The 20,399-nt window shown below is 43.9% G+C and overlaps 1 protein-coding gene across 1 annotated transcript; it reads left to right on the top strand.

Annotated features, from left to right (window-relative positions):
* Positions 1-10,353: 10,353 nt before the first annotated feature.
* LOC142786367 (uncharacterized) lies at positions 10,354-19,416 on the top strand. Its single transcript, XM_075884026.1, has 3 exons — positions 10,354-10,623; positions 13,748-14,143; positions 18,514-19,416. The coding sequence occupies exons 2-3, from the start codon at positions 13,764-13,766 to the stop codon at positions 18,527-18,529; spliced, it is 396 nt and encodes a 131-aa protein (XP_075740141.1). The 5' UTR covers positions 10,354-10,623; positions 13,748-13,763; the 3' UTR covers positions 18,530-19,416.
* Positions 19,417-20,399: the final 983 nt, after the last annotated feature.

Here is a 20,399-nt window from a genome sequence, read left to right as displayed (position 1 = left end):
CTGTATGGAATGTACAACGCACTCGTTGGAAGGATGGAAAAGAGGGCGACTTGATTGCCCAGAGCACCATTGCAACTCGTTTATTGCTGGCCGTACGAAATGAGCCAAGTCACATTCTCCTCACTCACGCTCAAGTCCCATCATCGTCCTTCTCACCTTCTGATATTTAACACACTCCACATTCTGAAGTGGCGAGTTCTAAACGCTACAATTTTCGTACAGGCCTGAACAGGTGAGAGCCATTGGATATTCTTACTTTGCATGAACGAACCATGCCATCTTTACTTTGAACGCAACCGCTTACTACGCCTGGTTTCCAGAACTGACTCGGAGCATTGTTCCCTTGAACATTGACCCCGTCTCATTTCAATATGCTGTTATTTTTTTGTAACAGTACAAAAAAATTTGGGCTTCACTTTGGCTGAATCCCGAGTCAAGCCAAAATATAGACACTGTACCGGAACTATTGGCGTAGCGCCATCACTGTGACTGCCCTCACACCTTTCCAGCTTTCTATTTTCACGTTTCCTTTAGCGGCTTTGAACGCAATGAGAGAGGGTGAGGTCAAACAAGATGAGTTCTGTAATTATCCATATGTGGAAAAACTAAAGTTCTGAACCAATAATCAGTGGAATTATTGCAAGCTCACTATACTCTCAAAAAAGACATTGGCGATTGTTGCTACCAGTGTGAGCTAAGAAGAGACTTCCAGCTTGGCACACGTGGTGCAGCAACATCGCACTTCACTGAAGCCTGAATCATTGGGAAAACTATTTTTTTACTCGAACACTCGTAATTGTTGGATACAGTGACTATCATGTGTCAGTTGAATATGTTTCGCTTTGATTCATCGAATAAAATGCCAGCATTATTCGAAAAGAAACTCCTCGCCACCACCCCATACCTTCATGATATCAAGGCAGACTGGACCGAGCCCGGCGAATCGCTTTTGTCCGTCAGGACGGGCCGGGCGGGTTCGCAGCCCTATAGCGTTGGGCTCGGGTTGGCTCTAAACGCAGTCAGTGAACCCATGCCGAGATGGAGCTCAGAAATTCAGCCCGTGCACAGCTCTAAGAAGCACGAGATCTTGTACACATTGAATAATATGGTGTGTTTAACGTCCCAATACGAGAATACAATTATGAGATACGCGGTAGGAGAGAACTTCGGAAATTTCGAACCCCCGGGGTTCTTTTACGTGCCCCAAATTGAGCACACGGGTATACAGCATTGGCGCCTCTATCAAAAGTGCGGCCGCCACAGCCGCGATTCGATCCCGCGACCTTCGTGTGAACAGCTGAGTACCTTAGCACTAGACCACTGCTTCGCGCAGACCTGTACATATATCACTAGCAGTAATACGGAAGAAGTTACCCAAATAACGTTGTCACACATATAGTTATTGTCCAATCACTCAAGATCTGCAATAATAATATACAACAATTGCTTTCTCTTTCTGAAATTATCTGCAAAGAAGTGGGACATTGGAAAGCACTCAATTTGTATATTGTGTTCACTCATTATTTTTTAAACAATTCGCGCCTTAGCTTAACCTAAGTTTCAGGCGCTGGAAGCATCAGTGGACCTTGAAACCTGCGTCTACGTGGCACAGAAAGAGGCACCCCTGAACGTAGAAAATATTGCATACACATAGAAAAAGTTGGCCAAGGAAGTTACAGTAAAACTAGTTCGTGTTTAAGGCCACAGTTTCTGTGACACTAGAGCAGTCCTAGCTTAAAGAAACAAGGTGAATGCAAGGCAATTCCTTAACAGTGAAAGCTCACATTCTAGCTGTCATGCCAACACATCAGGCCGAATTAAATTCTACTATAAGTTTTCTGCCCATTAGATGTTAGTTCCTGACTGCATATTCATTCAGTTTCGTGATTAGAAAGCCAGTTTACTTGCGTTACTTGCACTATATTTTTAAAATCGGACAAAATCATCTGTTCAACAGCAGACAGATAAAAAAAAAGTAAAGAGATCTATGTATACTGTCACTTGGCTTTCATGATTGAAGATCTGCCCAGGCATTCAAATCTTTTCAGCCATCACCTGTTCACAATATAAGAACTAAGAGATTGCTGGACACACACTTTGAAAAAGCATTTTATGACCTATATTTCACTCTCTTTTCCAGAATAAATCACCCTTTTTTTTTCAGGCAGAATACACTGATTCCTGCAGAACGCGTCAAAGTACTCCACCTCAACAGAGTAATATAACGCTGCCCAACACTAAGTAGCGTGACCCCACCACCTAACAAAAAAACTAGCAGAACCTGTGCCAAAATTTGGCTTTTTAATTGTCTTTAACCGTTTCTTTCGAACGCAGACCATAATCATGGCTAAATTTGAGTACTAAGGTAAAAAATAATGTTGAAGAAAAAAGATTGTTTAGTAAGACTTGATCCCACGACCTTTGCTCGCAGATCATATTGCAAGCCCGACACGCTACCACTACATCACGCTGGAATTTCCTTGTTTAGACATGATATTTGATAGAACGCGTAATAAAATAGTACACATTGTCGCACATCGTTACACTGTTGCAGTTATATAGCGACAATGAGCTTACAAGCACTGCTTAGAAAGAAACTCGAAGACTACGCCATGCTTTGAGGTGACTTTACAGAATATATTTCCTCATGTAAAAAGTAGCGGTCATGATTTGTTGGCATTTTCTTGTTTAGAGGTGCAAGCTTGAGTGCTACATGTGAGTGACACCAAAACGCCGTATGGTCCTGTTTATTTTGTGCTTCGTGAGTAAGAACGTCGCCCCGCCGCGATAGTCTAGGGGCTAAACCCCGCCGCGGTGGTCTAGTGGCTAAGGTACTCGGCTGCTGACCCGCAGGGCGCGGGTTCGAATCCCGGCTGCGGCGGCTGCATTTCCGATGGAGGCGGAAATGTTGTAGGCCCGTGTGCTCAGATTTGGGTGCACGTTAAAGAACCCCAGGTGGTCGAAATTTCCGGAGCCCTCCACTACGGCGTCTCTCATAATCATATAGTGGTTTTGGGACGTTAAACCTCACATATCAATCAATGGTCTAGGGGCTAAGGTATTCTGCTGCTGACCGGCAGGTCACGGGACCAAATCCCGGTGGCGGCGGCGGTTGCATATTCGATGAAGTTGAAAATGCTGTTGCTTTGAGCGCTCAAACTTGGGTGCATTTTAAAGAACCCCAGGTGGTCTGATTTTCCGGAGCCCTCCTCTACGGCGTCTCTCATAATCATATGGTAGTTTTGGAACGTTAAATCCCACATATCAATCAAGCTACATCCTAACCTCTATACGATGGTTTTGCAGTAAAGAAAGAGAGTCGTAACCAATTATAAGTATGGCATTCAAACTGACTCGCAAGTGATTGGTCATTTCTGTGTAATAAACAGCGCACTTATGAACTGCACACTGACTACAGGTAGGTTTTCGTCGCCTACTTGGATACATTTTCGATCATTCTCGCTCACATCCTCAGACCGAAGCTGAAAATACTTCGTTGTAGTTGTACCGTTTATTAGGCTTGTGGCGGAATTGTTCGTGTGCGACGCTCGCATCGAGAAACGTCAAAATTAAACTATAAAGAAAGCAATGACAATTCCAATTAGATTGGATCGTGCACTGATTCAATGAGATTATATTCGCTTATTTATCTATAACAATAAGCAGCTATAAATGCCGATAGGAAGAGATTCAAATGTTTTACAGTTCACTGAAATTCATTGGGAGGCACTGGATACGCTGTCATTTTTATTACTCGTCTTCAATGCCCCAACAAACAAATGGAGTAGTTTTTACTGCATATATGCGTCGTTATTAACTAGTGCTAATCACCTGCGGTGTGCCGGTGCAGGAGTAAGACCGTGTTTTACTCTCTGATGCCTGAAGGGTATATGGGAATTCCACGCTCCCTGAGAGAGGTAAATTATAAAGAAGTTTCGCTTTCTTTTTTTATATACAGAAGGAGAATGCCCTTCACTTAATGCAATGCATTGTGAGAGCAGAACACATGCACTCTGAAGAGTAAATCGACCTTTTTATTCCTGCGATAGTCTCGACAGTCTTTAGAGTGTACACAAGCCCGCCTGGTATTTCTCGGAGGGTTAGTTTCAATATTCGTATGTATAAATATTATCGTCAAAAGAGCGTTCAGTCAACTTCGTCGAATATAGCCGCATGGGGAAAACGGAGCATGTAAAACACTTGTCGCGAGAGACAGTAGCAACGCTGATGCTGCGTTGCTTGTTTATCAGTTACGTAGCGCTAACCTCCACTAGGGACTTGTCTTGGAACTGGCAGTGTCTTGTAGAACCGATAGGGGTAATTGTAGAAATGCTCGTGGCAGAGACAGCCTATTTGATCCCATGATCGTGCATTTATTATCTACCAAAATTTAACGACAAATATAGCTCGAGAGGGATATGAATATAGAAGTTCGCGTTTTAATCTTTCGTTATAGGCCATACCTCGCAACATTCACATTATCTAAGGTGTCCTGAAGTGACCAATAAATTCCTAGACGTAACCACTGCGGCCGAAATCCGACTTCACACAGCCTCGGCGTCTGATTACGTCGTCGCCACCATTGAGGTTTTGCTGCACTTGCGTGAGCAGGCTACCCATCGGTGGCTGCTCTTAAGTCTGTGAACGTGGCAATAGTTTCAAAAGTTTGAAGGCCGCAAAGGAGTCGTTGCGACTCTATGATTATAATAACAGCGCCGACGACTATGTTGGCGCAGCGCATGTTGCAGGCGGAAGAACGCTAGGCAGCAGAAGACGCGAGCAGCCTGAAAGTTTGTCATGGTTCTGTATGTCATTTCCCATGCTAGATGACTTTAGTAGCACTTGGTTCATGATTCAGCATTCTCACTGCTCTAAACCGACACTGGTCGGCAATGAGCAGATTATGATGATTTATCAGCCGTCCGATGCAGGAAGTGCTGTTCATAGTTATGGCTCGCAGGCCTTTAGCTACATAGTACAGAAGGACAAAAGAAATAACAGTAATAATAATATTAGCAGACGCTTAGGTTCGGGTTGAACGTAATCATAGACTCTTTGTGCCAGAACCCTCTTAAACAACGTACCGCCTTTCTAATAGAGCTCGCTAGTGACATTTTCCACCTGCCTTTAAACAGTTTATGCATATACGCATTGCTGTTGCTATCTTGGCTGTATATTCACGGCATTTGCCAAACATCGACGGACAACTTATATACAATGAGTGTACTGTGCGTGTGTTATGTACGCATACAATTGCGCATAAGGTATCAAGAACAAAAAAATTATTTTGAGAAGCGAAATTGGCAGATCCCACGTACGGTGGGAATCGATTATATGCGAAGCAGGAATGAGAAATGTTGATATGTCACTTTAAAATCCGCACAAAGTTACGAGGTGGAGGTAAATAATGCGGTACATGACTTCCGTGTCATGATTATCATGTTTGAATGTGTCGTTTACCTTCGTCATCTATTCCCGTCACGTCGTACCAAATTTAATATATATGAAGCTGGCGAAACGGCCACGAGCACGCTTATGAGCGTGGTATGTTGTCATGTTCTTTCATGACACGCGTGTCAGCATTATCATGCTTGCACCAGTCATATATTTCGTCATTCATCGATGTCAAGTAACATAAAATTTGGTATATGTGGAGCCATCAAAACGGCCGGGAGCGCATCATGAAGAGCCCAATATACTCCAATGTAGCGTTGACGCGCGCGCCCGCTGGGCACAGGTACGCTGCGTTAGCGAAACGCGAGCACTCTATAGTCTGACGCCAGGTGCGACCAGCGTCCATCGGCGTGGTCCGATGGCAACCGGCGCGACATGCGACATGCTGCATTTCACGCCGATGCGTTACCCAGACTAAGGTCCCTAGATGAAACGTCTCCCTCTTTTCGTGACGAAGGGACGCCAGACAGGCTGAAATGCGCATGCGTCAAAGCAATGCAGCGCGGCGCGCCCCTGCGAGCATATGGCAGGACCGGCGCCTGGCGGGGGAACGCCGGCATGACGCGAAGAAATGAACGCTGGTGAGCACGCGCACCGCGTCACGTCGAAGTGTATTGGCATCTTGACTGTTGCATGTAGTCACGTTCTCGCATGACACGCATCTCATTATTATTAAATTTTCACCAGTCACATACCTTCGTCATCCATTGGCGTCACGGAATACCAAATTTGGCATATGTGAAGCTAGCGGAACGGCCGCGAGCGCATCATCAGTGTGGCATGCAATCATGTTGTTGCATGACACGCATGTCGTGATTATCAGGTTTGAATGTGTCATTTACCCATGTCGTCCGTTTGCGTCACGTAATGCCGAGCTTGGTACATGTGAAGCAGCGAAACGGCCGCGAGTGCATCATGAGTGTAGCATGTAGTCATGTTGTTACATGACACGCATATCATGATTTTTATGTTAGGGTCTGTTTGTGTTCGCTATGCAATCATGTCATACCATACCAGTTTTGCAACATGCCAGGTGAATGAACCACCGCAAGAGCTACATGACCATGAAACGTAAATCATGACATTCATGGCATTCATGTCATGATTTTCATGTTATGACTAGTCAGAAAAATTTGTTCATGCAGTCATGTTCTGCCATGCCAAGTTTGGTATTGATACCATTATCGAAACGGCTAGGAGAGCTATGAGGCGGGTAGATAGATAGATTGATACACTCATAGTCGCCGAAATCCGCTAAGAAATGCTTCGCATTAAAAAAAAACGCCGGTCTTGCGCGAAAGGGGCAACACAGTCACCGCGAAAGCTCGCAGAGCGGCCTTTGAGAGCCTTTTCCAAACACTCATTGGGTAACTGCGGCAAGCACACTTGGATGATGCTTATGGCATCAATAATAAAAGCTTTAGGGTAGTAGTCCGGCATTCGCTATGCTATTTTTCATATTTTGTCTGAGAATCGTGGTATCTGCTAAACTGTTGCGAGGAATTTTGTGCCAATTGTTCATGCAGTGGCTGATGACGATGAGAGACTATGCCTGAAGTGGGTATGCGCCACACTTAATAGCTGAACAAAAACAAGTTTTTGTAATGGGTAAGAACATTGGACGACCCACTCGTTACGCTTTCACATTGTGTCACGACTGCTTGTTCTTTCGCTGTTTTCAAACGTCTTATAAGTCATATTAACGCGATCACTTTCCTGACAACAAGCCTGCCGAAGGCAAGTTTGCCAACTAGTTACAAGCACCAGCCTGGTTCAGTGGTGGAATACTGGGCTGGCACCCAGCGGACCCAGGTTTGAGCCCCACTTTGTAATTGGTACTGTGTTTTGTTTTTTTTTTTAATTTCGCGCGACGTGGATACGGACAACGCTGGCAGCGGTGGTGGCAGCGACGGCGGGGAACTACGGCGCTGCGCGAGATCCGAGTTGTGATCTTAAAACAGCTTTCGCTGTAATTGGCATTGTTCTTATAGCGTGCACCATTTTCTAGAGTGCTCCCAGTGGATGGAGCTACTTTCGCGGCAGAAACAACCTCAATAATCACATCGTTGAGGTTTCGGAGCTCTGTCGATGGCCCAATGTGTCGTAATAGGGGTTCCCGAGTCGTTTCCGATGACTTACTGGTATCAACGCCCACACTTTGGTGCCGGAAGTGCATACAACAGTGCCGTCGAAAGCCTCCTAGTGTTGATGCTGGAATGTGGTTAGGTAGCGTAGAAATGTAACGACTATTCGCGATATATTCCATTCATTCGGTGGGTATTTCTTAAACGCTTGTAAACGTCACAAAGTGCTTGATGAAGATACAAAGGGAAGTAAGTACAACTATACTCACATTGAAACGGCTATATCATCATCAAAGTGTGGAGTAAATTGCTCCTCGTTGATGAAAGAACGCAATATTTTTTTCTATTTTAACTAGATTACATGGAAGTAAGATGAAGTGTTTTGTCTCTGGAAGCTTTTCAGTAAATCGTTAAGCGGACAATTGCATCAGTACATAGCAGCGAAAACATCTTGGTGACATGTGCCTGGTCACAGTACAACTCCTCGATTACCAATGCGGAATGCTATGCCATTGCCCTAGCAATCAAAGCGCGGAAATAAAAGGACGAACGGCTGACAATTATAGTTTGCGACTCGCAGGAAGTGTGCCGTTCTTTAAAGGCCACCTTTCAATAAACATATACAAACTCTTATGTGGGAGATTGACGAACCGGCTGACCTGGTGTGAAGGACACGCAGGCCTGAAGGGAAACGAGAGTGCCGACGCTTTTGCTCGAGAGCTCACGAACCGAGCATAGCCTCGACGGCGCTTTCAATCTTTCTAAACACTCCACGAAGAAATTAACGAGGAAGATAACCGCGAACGAGAATAGCCCCTCGCGAAATTCACGCTAACTAGCCAGGCACGCGAGAAACATACAGCGCCCTCCATAAATATTTAGAAGGGTAGGATGCGATGAACCTTCGCGAAATTCCGAAGGGGGCCTCTCCCAGCTTTTAAAGATCGTACAAAATTTTTTTCGACGTTGTATGGGCACGCCTGTCTTTGGTTATAGTGCCTAGAATATACTTGCATAAGTATATTCTAATAATTTATATAATAAATATAGTGAAATATTATATTCTTCACCCGTGTACATTTTGTCTTTATAGTTGTTGTAATTCATAGTTTTGCAGAGATTTGTACGCTCACCTTGCTCATTACTACTACTGCTTCTCATGTATCGATTGCTTATTGTTTTGCATGCTAGAAATGATTGCTTCGTGTTTCTTTTCTGTATCATATGTATGCCCTCCCTGCAATGATCTCCTTGTGAGATCGGCAGTATCGTTAAATAATAATAATAATATTCTAGGCACTATACCTTGGTTTAGCGGCTCGCCATCGCTCTACCACAATTCGTGGAGATGCACTAATTGACCACGCGCGCGAGCATAGTACCAGCGAGAGCTGACTATCCTCCTCAAAATACAGCTAATTGTTCAAAAATGCGTGTAATAAACTCTGTTTCAAGGAAAAGTCGCGTATACGGAGTGCAGTTTTGATGTTTTTTGTCAGTTTTTTTCAATTTTTTTTTGAACCCATAAATATATATACATATCTACTGCGAATTACCAGAAATACAATGTGTTGCCCAGGCTGGTTTGTCTGTGCGCGTGCAAGCCACAAATCTGTATCGCCGATGGTGATAGACTAGCTATTTTACTATATTGTGAGCATGCGCGTGTTTGTGTGTGTGCGTGTGCTTATGTACGTTTGTCTGTGTGTCGGTGTTTGTCTGTGCGTGTTTGTGTGTGTGGTGAAGTTTATAATCGTACTACGGTGATACATTAAATGGATGCATGTACTAATTGGCATTTTAGTAAATATTTTAGCATTTGTACGTGAGAGTCAAGATCAACCACTCAATATTAGTGGTCTGTCGGATAACTTTCCTCTTGCCATGGCGCTACAATTTGAGTGATTGTGAATGAAATCGTTCAATGTGAAAAAGTGCGTTTAGGGAGAGTGTGAGAGATGCTCACCGGACAAAGAAAATCGCGAGAAATTTCAAGGCACCGGACTTCCATGCAGATGTTCTAAAGAAACTGGTGCAGTGGTATGAAAACACTTAGTCGCTAACGGTAATTATGTTGACAATGGGGTCGGCTTGTACTGAACCAAACCTGCCCTTCAAAAGCTTTACGTGCGAATATTTATTCTTTGAGGACCAGGCGGCTCTTACATTTAAAACGACCATCGCCTTTCTTTTTTAATATCATATTTCACCGAAAAACAGACCATGCGTAATAAAATCAACACCGCTGAACATCCGCAAGTTAAATAAACACCATATCTGAAGCGTCGCAACTCACTTGCTTAAATAATACGCCTCCGAGCCATCCGTTTGGCAAGTTCCCAAGAAACTGACAGCTCTTGCACGCGAATGTCCTTGTCTCGGCTTCGTTACCATCTATGACGAGAAGAAATACGTAATTGTAACGTGTGCCTTTTAGGAAGACCGAAGACATGCCCCTATGAGCAACTTGTTTTGTTTGGTTTTAATAGCATCGTTAGCGTCTCTGTGCGACATGGTTCTAATTAAACCGAATATTGTAAGTTTGAAGTCGCCCATAAAAGTCGTTTTTTTTTCTTTCTCGCCATTCAATTGTTTACAAGATGCATCCGAATGCGAAGTATGGCACTTTGCCCGCGAATAATTTGCGCAACAACTATCCTCGTATGTTCCGAGAGACTGTTTATGGGAACCATCTTTAAATAAACACCGCGGCGTAATCATCGCAATCGGGTGGTTGGGACACTCGTTTTTCCTCTCTCTCTCTCTCTCTCGAATGACATCACGGGGAAATCGAAGGACTGGCTATGGACACTTTCATAAGCAGAGGAGGCTGGTTTCGAGCGGCCATTATAGAGTAGCTTGACGTGAATTGTGAAAAGGGCGTTTAACACGTGTGCAGCCACCCGAGCGCGATTGTGAACAGCAGCAGTGACCCTGACATTGGTGGCGTACTCACGACACCCGCTTGCGAACTGCGATATTTCCCCGGAAGAAGCGGCAGACATTGGTATAACACGGCCTATACACACGTCTGTCAGTCGCCTTTTCTCGTCTCCTGGCAGCGCAGTCCCCCGTCGTACCCAAGGTGAGCAATTACTTCATGTCACTAGCAAACCTACTCTCCTGTTAGAATTGCAGGGGCCCCGCCGTGGTGGTCTAGTGGCTAAGGTACTCGGCTGCTGACCCGCAGGTCGCGGGATCGAATCCCGGCTGCGGCGGCTGCATTTCCGATGGAGGCGGAAATGTTGTAGGCCCGTGTGCTCAGATTTGGGTGCACGTTAAAGAACCCCAGGTGGTCTAAATTTCTGCAGCCCTCCACTACGGCGTCTCTCATAATCATATGGTGGTTTTGGGACGTTAAACCCCAGATATCAATCAATAGAATTGCAGGGACTTGGTATGTACTTCTCCGGCGATCAGAGTGTAATAGCGCTTTCTTGAGTGCCACAGCCATGAATTCTGGGAAATCGGCTATTCTAAAGTATCATTATACTTATGTGGGATAACCAGGGTGAACAGTGGAAGTGCCTCAGACAGGCTGGCCGACGTTTTGATAGGAGCAACTGTCAAAGGCGTTGTATCATCCTTGGCGGGTTAGGTTGACGTGTTATCTTGATGACGTCATAATTACCCCTTTAAAACTAACAGGCCAATGATGACACGATGCCTTTGACAAAGATAGGTCCTCCTATTGAAACATCGAAACGTCGGCCAGCATGTCTGAGGCACTTCCACTGTCCGCCCTGGTTATCCCACTACGTTGTTTCATCTGTCGGCTCCAATCTTGATTTTTTACTTTTATTATACTTGTGTATTATTCATGACACTATGCACTGAAATAGACCTACAGTGATTTTTTCTGCTAAAACTTGCTATGTATAGCACATGTTGATAGTTAAAGAGGTTATTGCTTATGTTTGCAAAGCTATGCATGCGCAACATCTGCTATCCGACAATAAAAAATGACTCGTTGAGTCATGGTAAGAACCTGGAAGTAAGAAAAAATTTTTGATATCCACAAACTGCTTATTCAACGGTATCACTCGACTCACTGCTTTTCCTGATGCATTGTTAACCTTACCGTTTTCACTGACGTCATCATTAACTTATTGAAGCAATTTTGGGCGTTGCTGCCTCTTGTAAAAAGCGCACCTAATGCTTGGTTGAGCTTCCGTCAGCAAAAACAGATTCCAGATTGCCAGATTCAGTAAAAAACTATTGTTTTGAGACTCTCGTGGCATCTCGATAAACTACCCTGTCATACCCTTTAAACGTGAAGAGGCACACTTTTGCAGCATTCTAACTAAACTAAATTAAAATACCTTAAAAAACAGCCATCTGCTATTTTACCCGATACCTATACAAAGTCAGATTGGGCAAATTTTAATTATACGATGACAAAGGGACAAGAGCGATTGTGCCTTACCAAGGTAGCACAAAACTGATGAATCGCGTTTTATAAACGTTTATCCGAGACAAAAAAAAAATTCATCAAGGGATAGAAAATAGTGGTATAGAAAACTTTGTATATCACATGTAATGCCCGGCTGCAACCTTGTTCACGGCTCTCAAGAAACAATTTAAACACATTGCAAAAATTTTCATTCTACAAAAGGGATGGCTGCATACCTAAATTATCCTAATGCATTGTCTTTAGGAAAGACATTTTCGAGACATTTTTAAGACGCCATGCAGGATTCGCTTTTAGCTGTAGCTGTTTTGTTCCCTGCTGTCAAAGTAAACACAGCTACTTGATTCCGTAATTACTATCACCGATAGAGCAATCAATGGATTCTCAGAAAAAAAGTGGTCGAGTCGCAATTTATATTGCTAAACAGCAACGAATTCTGTATAGTATTACAAGCACTCCTGTACACATTACAAAAAACGCGAACATATTTAATCATCGACCACAACAGAATCATCAAAACATTTATCCAACGCATGCGTCCGCGTGTTGCCAGATGGACGCATAGTGTGGCTCTTGACTGATCCACACGGGGAATAATAGGGGCATAGCAGGCACTCAACAACTGCGCTTGCTCTTACCAACCACTCAAAACATCGATTCCGCTAGACACGGGACACCAGAATGAGATACAGGGCGAACACTGATTACCCACTACAGTTTTCGAAATGTCTTACCAACTAGTCCCCAGCATAAACGCTTGTCGAGCATTCGGTGATATTTTGAGACGGCCGATGTTACATACCCAGTCGTTTGTTCCTTTACGGCATGGTTTACGCATGCACAAAGTACTGAAGCAGCCTAGCAGTTCAGAATGCGGTGCGCACAATGCCAGATTACACTATCTCAATCTGTGGGTACTTTTAAAGGCGAAGCTCAGGCATCCTCAATTTTTTTTAGAACATAATCACGTCTCACGCACTGGCTGCCTATTACGGCACAGCAGTATCACGCAACCACACAAAAGAGGTTATAGTGCCGTTCTGTTCATTTCAGGTATTTTAGAAAGGTCTCTTCAGCAGTCATGTACTGCATACTCTTGATAATAAATGACGACGGTCATTTGCAATGAAATATCGGCGCAAGCGTTTCGTATCTGCAAAGTAAAATCACTTTCACATCCTTCACGCGGAGAAATGCATATACTGTTCTGGTCATTACTTAGAATGACCTTGCTTACAGAGCAGGAGACCAGTCCTGAGATGGCATATTTGTTAATATAATTAATATGTGAGGTTTAACGTCACAGAAACACCATATAAATATGAGAGACCCCTAAGGGAGGGCTCTAGAAATTACGACCACTTGGGGTTCTTTAACGTGCACCCAAATCTGAGCACGCCGGCCTACAGCATTTTCCCCTTCACTAAAAATGCAGCCGCTGCAGCCGAGGTTTGATTCCGCGACCTGCAGGTCAGCCGCCAAATACCTTAGCCACTAGACCACCGCTGCGGGGCAGATGACACATTTGTAGCGCCATGGATTCCGAAATAACAATCATCAGCTATCCTTCAAAATGCTAAGAATTTCAGCTTTAGTATATATTTGCACCGATATTAGTAAATCAAAAAAGTGGTACTTGTTTACGGTAATACGCGTTCGTGACATTAGTTGTAACACCCGAAAAAGCGATATTTACGAAGTAAAAAAGTTCATTTCATTTAGGCATAGTGTAACTGACACTGACGGTATTATTTTGCGAGTAAATATTGTTATTTATCTTTTTTTTCCTCTTTCGCAGAAGACATATTGACAGCATGAAGACCTGTGTATTTCTTCTAGCCTCAGCAGTGGTGCTCTTGGACGAAGTGATCGCTGGAAGCTACGGTGGAGGCGGCTACGGAGGCGGGGGTGGCTGGGGCGGCTGGGGTGCAGGCGGTTGGGGTGGTGGTGGCTACGGCGGAGGTGGAGGCTACTTAAGACATGTGAAGCCGGTCCGAACCCTGGTTGACGTCGATGTAAAGGTCGCAAAGGAACTGAGCCACACGCATGGTGGTGGACACGGATACAGGGGAGGAGGATACGGGGGAAGCGGATGGGGTGGTGGGTACTGGGGAGGTGGATGGGGTGGCGGATACGGCTACGGCAAAGGCGGAGGACGTCTCCTGCACAAGCTCAAGTACAAGTTACACCACTTGTGAGTACTGCTCATTTGATTGTGACCTGGTGTGACGTCGCTGTATTTCATTGCAGTGTTGATGGTTGTTGACTAGTATAAGCTGGAGACTTAGACAAACGACAAAGCTCCTGCAGCCTGATGGTTCAGCGAACTGAGAGCGCGGGGGTAAACACAGACACAAAGCAAAGAGGAGGCACACAGCACGAGCGCTCAACTAACAACTTTGCTTTGTGTCTATGTTTACCCCCGCGCTCTCAGTTTGCTGAACCATCATGAACTACCAACTAGCCCACCTTTCCATCCTATTGCTCCGGTATTTATTCTTTATTCTTTATTCAGTGAGTACCCCGCTTTGCTCAAAAAGGCGTTACAGCAGGGGGGTTACAGACTGGAATAAAACAATTCTTCATTTATACAGCACACTTGCTCGTCTTGCAGCTGGTTCCAATCTCTAATGGTCATCACAAAAAAGGAATTATAAAACATGGTCGTTCTTGCTCGATACTCTTTCACTTTGCGTCGGTGGTCATGTCGACTAGATATGTAGCTGGGTTCACTGAAATAGTTATGACGGTCAATCCCAGTCCGCCCATGAAAAACAGAAAAGAAAAACTTCAAACGCAGTTTTTTCCTGCGTAAAGAAAGCAATTCCCAACCCAATTCAGCTTTCATAGCACTGCAGCTGTCTCTCCGCTCGTACCGCCCTAAAACAAACCGCGCAGCTCTGTTTTGTATTTTTTCAAGCTTATCAATCAAGTTCGCCTGCATCGGGTCCCACACAGGACATGCGTATTCCAAAATCGGTCTAATACATGTGAGATAGGCCGTATTTTTTAATGCTCGGGGTGCCAATCTTAGGTTCCTCTGAATGAAATTTAGAGCCCTTGCCGCTTTGCTAACAACGTGATCAACATTGGCATTCCATGAGCAATCATGCGACAAAACAACGCCAAGATATTTGTGTGTTGGTTCGGTAATAACAGTATGCGTATCTATGGTGTACGCCGTTACTATTGGTTTCTTTTTTTTGGAAACACGCATATGAACGCACTTTCTGGGGTTTAGCGTCATTTGCCACTTCTGGCACCACTGTACAATACAATCCAAATCGTTCTGCAAATAAGCACAGTCACCTTTGTTCTGAACCTGTCGATATAACACACAATCATCGGCAAATAAACGCATGCGCGACGAAATACCCACAGAAATATCATTTACAAAAATAAGAAATAAGAGAGGCCCAAGGACAGAGCCTTGGGGCACGCCTGATGTAACGTTAACATAGGATGAACACTTCCCATTTAAAAGAACGCATTGACGCCTGTTCAGCAAGTAATTGGTTATCCAGATGAACACATTTGGGTCGAAATTTAGAGTCTGTAATTTAGCCTCTTCTACGAAGAAATTTGAGTATAATAATTTCCCAAAGCAGTCTTCGTTGCCAAATATTAATTCAAAAGCTGCATTCTTTTCTTACTTACCTTCAATTCCATATATCGGAATTAAGGCTGTATTTAATCGCAAGCAGTAAAAGTACCAACTATTGTTTACCTTTTGTCGCATTAACTTTTTAAATATACAGAAGTTGGCTTCAAGATAGTAAGCCTGATGGTGCTTCAAATTTTGTTTTCTGTTTCTTCAAGAACGTTTCATACGCGGTCACCTCGTGTTTTCGAATGCATTGTAGCACGTGGTGCTAATTTTGAGAAATGCCATTGAAATGTACTTTAAGCACTTCGGTACCTTTGATTATAACCGACTTTGCCTCATTGGCTGTCGGATAAATTCAAAAACAAATATTACTGATTTGAACATAGTTACGAGTGATATTAACCACTTTTTGCTTTCATTATTCATGAAAGCCACTATAGTATTATGAAAGGCAAGAAGGGTAAAAAGGAAGCTTGTGATGAGAAATTTGAAAACAGGGGACGGGTGTTGGAGACAGACAAATATCTCTAGCTGATAATTACGTGGCACGTCACAGTGAACCAGGGCATTAAACTGACTATAGATCACGCAGTAATTTCACACGGCCGCTCTTTGGTCGATGATGCACTTTGATAATGCAGCGGTAGAAAGCTCAGTGTCGCGACATATTCTGCGCCCTTGGCGTAGCAGCATGTTCTTGTTACGCGCCGCGAAAGCATCATTGACTAGTTTACAGGCTGCGAGCATGAAACTTTGTAAACGTTGTAGTCTTAGCGCGTGTGGCTTTATGCGTTGTGTGTTCAAGAGTGCATCTATCATAATCATCATCTAATACCTGCAGTAGCATGTCAGGCGAATAGCCCGTAAATTAGCTCCAGCTTGCCGGTAAAATGTTTCTCTATCTTCCCCATGTGCACCCTCGAGTTCTTGGCCCACTGTTTCTAGGACTGCATAGACTAGAATATTAGAAGGGTAGACCGCGCCCTGCGAGGCCGGCACCTATCCCACGCAGTATCCTGTGAATAAAGTTTTTTCTCTCTCAGATTTGGGTGCACGTTAAAGAACCCCAGGTAATCGCAATTTCCGGAGCCCTCCACTTCGGCGTCTCTCATAATCATATGGTGGTTTTGGGGCGTTAAAACCCACATATAAATCAATCGTGTCTCTATATATCCGGATAAACTTTGATTTCTTGGGCTTTCTGAAACAGCATTCAAATCATGTACACGCGTGTAGTGAAATACAGACCGCAGATAACGACCGAGACAGAGAAGGAATCGTTCTACATTTAGCTCTCGTTGAGAGTCTACAGTTGTGGCTGGAAATTCAACACGCATCGCCGAACTCATCAGCCCGTGCTGTACATAATTATTTCGCAGTATGACAGTACTCGTGGTATACCATGTTAAAGTCGAGTGATTTGAATGACAATAATTGAAGGGACTGTTATATTCAAGGCCGGTTTGTTGCAAAAAAATTCACGAAAACGTAACAACTTGCCATAAATTTTAATTCAATGAAGAACTCCTCTGGAACAGAAAGTTCACTTTTTTTCTCATTGGTGGGTACCTAAGCCCTCTAAAAATCCGCTAGATGTATTTGCCAATAAATCTTTGCGTACGATCATTCTGCCTAGATAACGTTAATTCTTTATTCATATATCTGCATCAACCAGCACAGTGCTGCATAAAGGAAAGTGCAGACAAGTTTGAAGAACAAGAAATTGTCAAAAATATTCTTACAAAGAACAAATTTGGCGCAGAGCTGGGCGATCGTACAGAGAAGAGTGTGGTGTGTGTACGGGTGATATTAATTTTTCACACTCCACAAAGTATCACACTTACGCACAAATAAAACGAGTAAGACTAATACACGCAGGGGAGAAAAAATAACACTGCATATCCACGAAGTGAATCATGCTTAGTGGGGCGAAGCGTCTGTTTGTCTATCCGTCTATCCGTCGGTCCGTCCGTCCATCCGTCCGCCCGTCCGTCCGTCCGTCCGTCCGTCTGTCTGTCTGTCTGTCTGTCTGTCTGTTTGTATGCCTGTCCGTCCGTCCGTCTGTCCGTCCGTCTGTCTGTCTGTCCGTCCGTCCGTCCGTCCGTCCGTCCGTCCGTCCGTCTGTCTGTCTGTCTGTCTGTCTGTCTGTGTGTCTGTCTGTCTGTCTGTCTGTCTGTCTGTCTGTCTGTCTGTCTGTCTGTCTGTGTGCCTACAGGAACCTGCAGAAACACTTTACTACATCTAGCAAGGCGTACAACATTCTTTGTTGTGGTAGTTGCCATTTCCTAAAATTTACTTTTGGGATCACGACAAATTGTTCAACATTCAGCTAGCAGGCTTGTGGGTACTGCTTCAGGCACATGGATTGTCACTCAAGCAGCGAATGTTTCGCCGAGATCATCAGGGAGCCCGTGGGTTATTGACCAAATCCACATGACATGCCCGCAGTTCCGCAAGTGATAATAAATGTGTAATATAACACTAGCTGCGGAATATAAAGGAGGTGAAAGTTCCTGGCTGAATGTCGACATAGCATCATTAGAAGCTATGCCTACCAATGCCTCGACATGGTGCCTCATTCTCGGGTACAGAAGGACATAGAAGGGACATGCAAAGGCGTAGATAGTGCGAACAGGTGACAAAATTCACGAATCAGCTACCTAGGCTGCTCCAGAAGTAACTGAGAGATATGAAAGTACGTATTGTCGTTATTTATTTGCAAACCTATGCACTGTGTCGGAGGAGAGATTGGGCAGAAGTTTAGTAAGGTGTAGCTGGTAGCTGTAACATCTGTGCCATCTCAGTTGCCGTGTATAGGCTTTCGACGAGACGGAAAGCCGTCAACGATCTTTCTATAACACAAGTATAGAGTACGTTTACGTGATGTTCCAGCGACAACATTGTGTTTTTAATGGTCACATAAATCTCTCCATTTATATGTTCTTTTTGTCACGCAGGTTTCACCACCACTGAAGAGCCGGTCTGACCGAAGAAATCTATTAACTTCAAGCATGCGGCCGCACTTCTGCGATGTGAACTTAACCACTGTGGTTTATTCTGGTCTTATATAAGTTCACCCCGACTGTCTAACTTGTAATTGAATTCCAACGTGTGAATATTTCAGCATGTGAAACATATCATGCGTAACTTATGTACATATGCCATGCTCGGGCACATTCCATTCTTCATTTTTCTTCCGCAGATGCCATGCGTGTTAGTCGGATCCCCAGTTCATGAAATCTTTGTTTTTGTGCTATTTTGACATACTTTCGACATGCTTTGAAGGTAACGTGTGACATAAATAGTGGCTCCAGTTTGACCTTTCAAAGAATCTGAACACATGAGCTCTGTAATATACTGCCAGAAATGAGTAAGGGTTTGTCAGGAATATGTATCGAGCCAACGTTAAGCATTTACTTCTGCATACAACAATGTCCTAAAAAATTCATTCTAGAACATATATGCGTGCGCAAACGTACTAAGTGCTCTTCTCTGCCTTAGGGTTTTAATTTTGATAGTGTGGACGCGGTTTCAACAACAATAAAATGCCACTTTTAGAAGAAATCAACTATGATAATCTACTTTGTCCTTTGAACGTAGACCTTTCTTTTAGTGATCATACCAACATTGAGATGACGGTTGCAGCGTACGTCACACTTTGCAAAACTCTGTGCATAACTAATGTCCCCCACCACAGAAACACTGTACATTCATGGTTAAAGCGCTCATGTTCATCTGACATAACACATTGTGCAATAATGTCATTTGATTCTTTTGATTCTTCTTCCTATGTATGTTTCGTCTGTGTGTGTTTGGGGTAAAGTTACGCTTTTCAAAGTAAATAAAAAAGGCACATTTCACGCCTGTCCTATTCATTGTGACTCGACGCACTAAATAAGGGAACTGCGTAAAACCAAAGGATCAGTGCAATTATCTCTTGTTCCCGGAGGTTCTTCAGAAGAGCAGAACCAATCCATGTTCTGGTAAATAAAAAATTAATGCCTCTCCGAGCGCTGATGGTTCCACAGGTTGCGTTTTGATCATGCACAGCACTATTTCTGAGGAATAGACTGCATCCTTAAAGAACTTTCGGCGGACCCTTCGCATTGTAGTATCAATCACTGGCGATATCGGATCTGACTATTGCTTAGTAAAAAAGGGCCTTCTGGGTTCCTATGATTAGTTGACTTGGATACATTTTTATTTACGACGTTCGTGAGTGTCTAGCTGTGCATCTTGTTTTCATCAGTCATTTCGCATTTATCCAAGTTCTCTATTTCCATGTAGGTGATACCTACATGGGAGCTTGTTCGATTTATCTGCTCTCCAGCTCCGTCATTCTGGAAACGAGGGGTAATATTCTAATCGCGCTCTGCAATATAGTAAACCACTGGTATCCATGACGTCCAGGCCTGGTTCCACGGTGAATAACATACCAATAGTTTCCTGCAAGGTAACAATTCTTTCCCTCGTGTGGGACTAATGTGTTCATTGGTACAGCGAAAGGAAGCAGCCAGTAAACACTCTCCACTCCTCAAGAGGCATTCAGCTTCTTTGTAGTACGAGACAACATAACCATCGTTGCCGATGCAGATTCTTTCGTGAAGCCACAAGGACGCGATGACGTAAGGGGCACGTGGTGAAGAGGAGGTGCCTCATTTTTTCTCGAACATCGCCACTCAAAGAAAGTGAATCCTTGTGAACAAAACGGTTACCGCAGATTTTTTATATATTGCTGAAGGTCGCGTGGGTCCAGCGAGAATGGTCGCCGGCATCTTTGTTCCAGGCGGTGCCGTTGTTTGAGTAGTTGCACAACAGACCCAGCCACTCGATGGGTGAGATG

The sequence above is a fragment of the Rhipicephalus microplus genome, chromosome 2 (assembly GCF_043290135.1).
Source record: "Rhipicephalus microplus isolate Deutch F79 chromosome 2, USDA_Rmic, whole genome shotgun sequence".
Classification (NCBI taxonomy): Eukaryota; Metazoa; Arthropoda; class Arachnida; order Ixodida; family Ixodidae; genus Rhipicephalus; species Rhipicephalus microplus.
The sequence above is the reverse complement of the archived record's forward strand: the minus strand, read 5'-3'. Positions and strand labels throughout refer to the sequence as shown.

Excerpts from the sequence above, each read along its gene's own strand:
- LOC142786367 (XM_075884026.1), top strand. The coding sequence starts at position 13,764 with ATGAAGACCTGTGTATTTCTTCTAGCCTCAGCAGTGGTGCTCTTGGAC.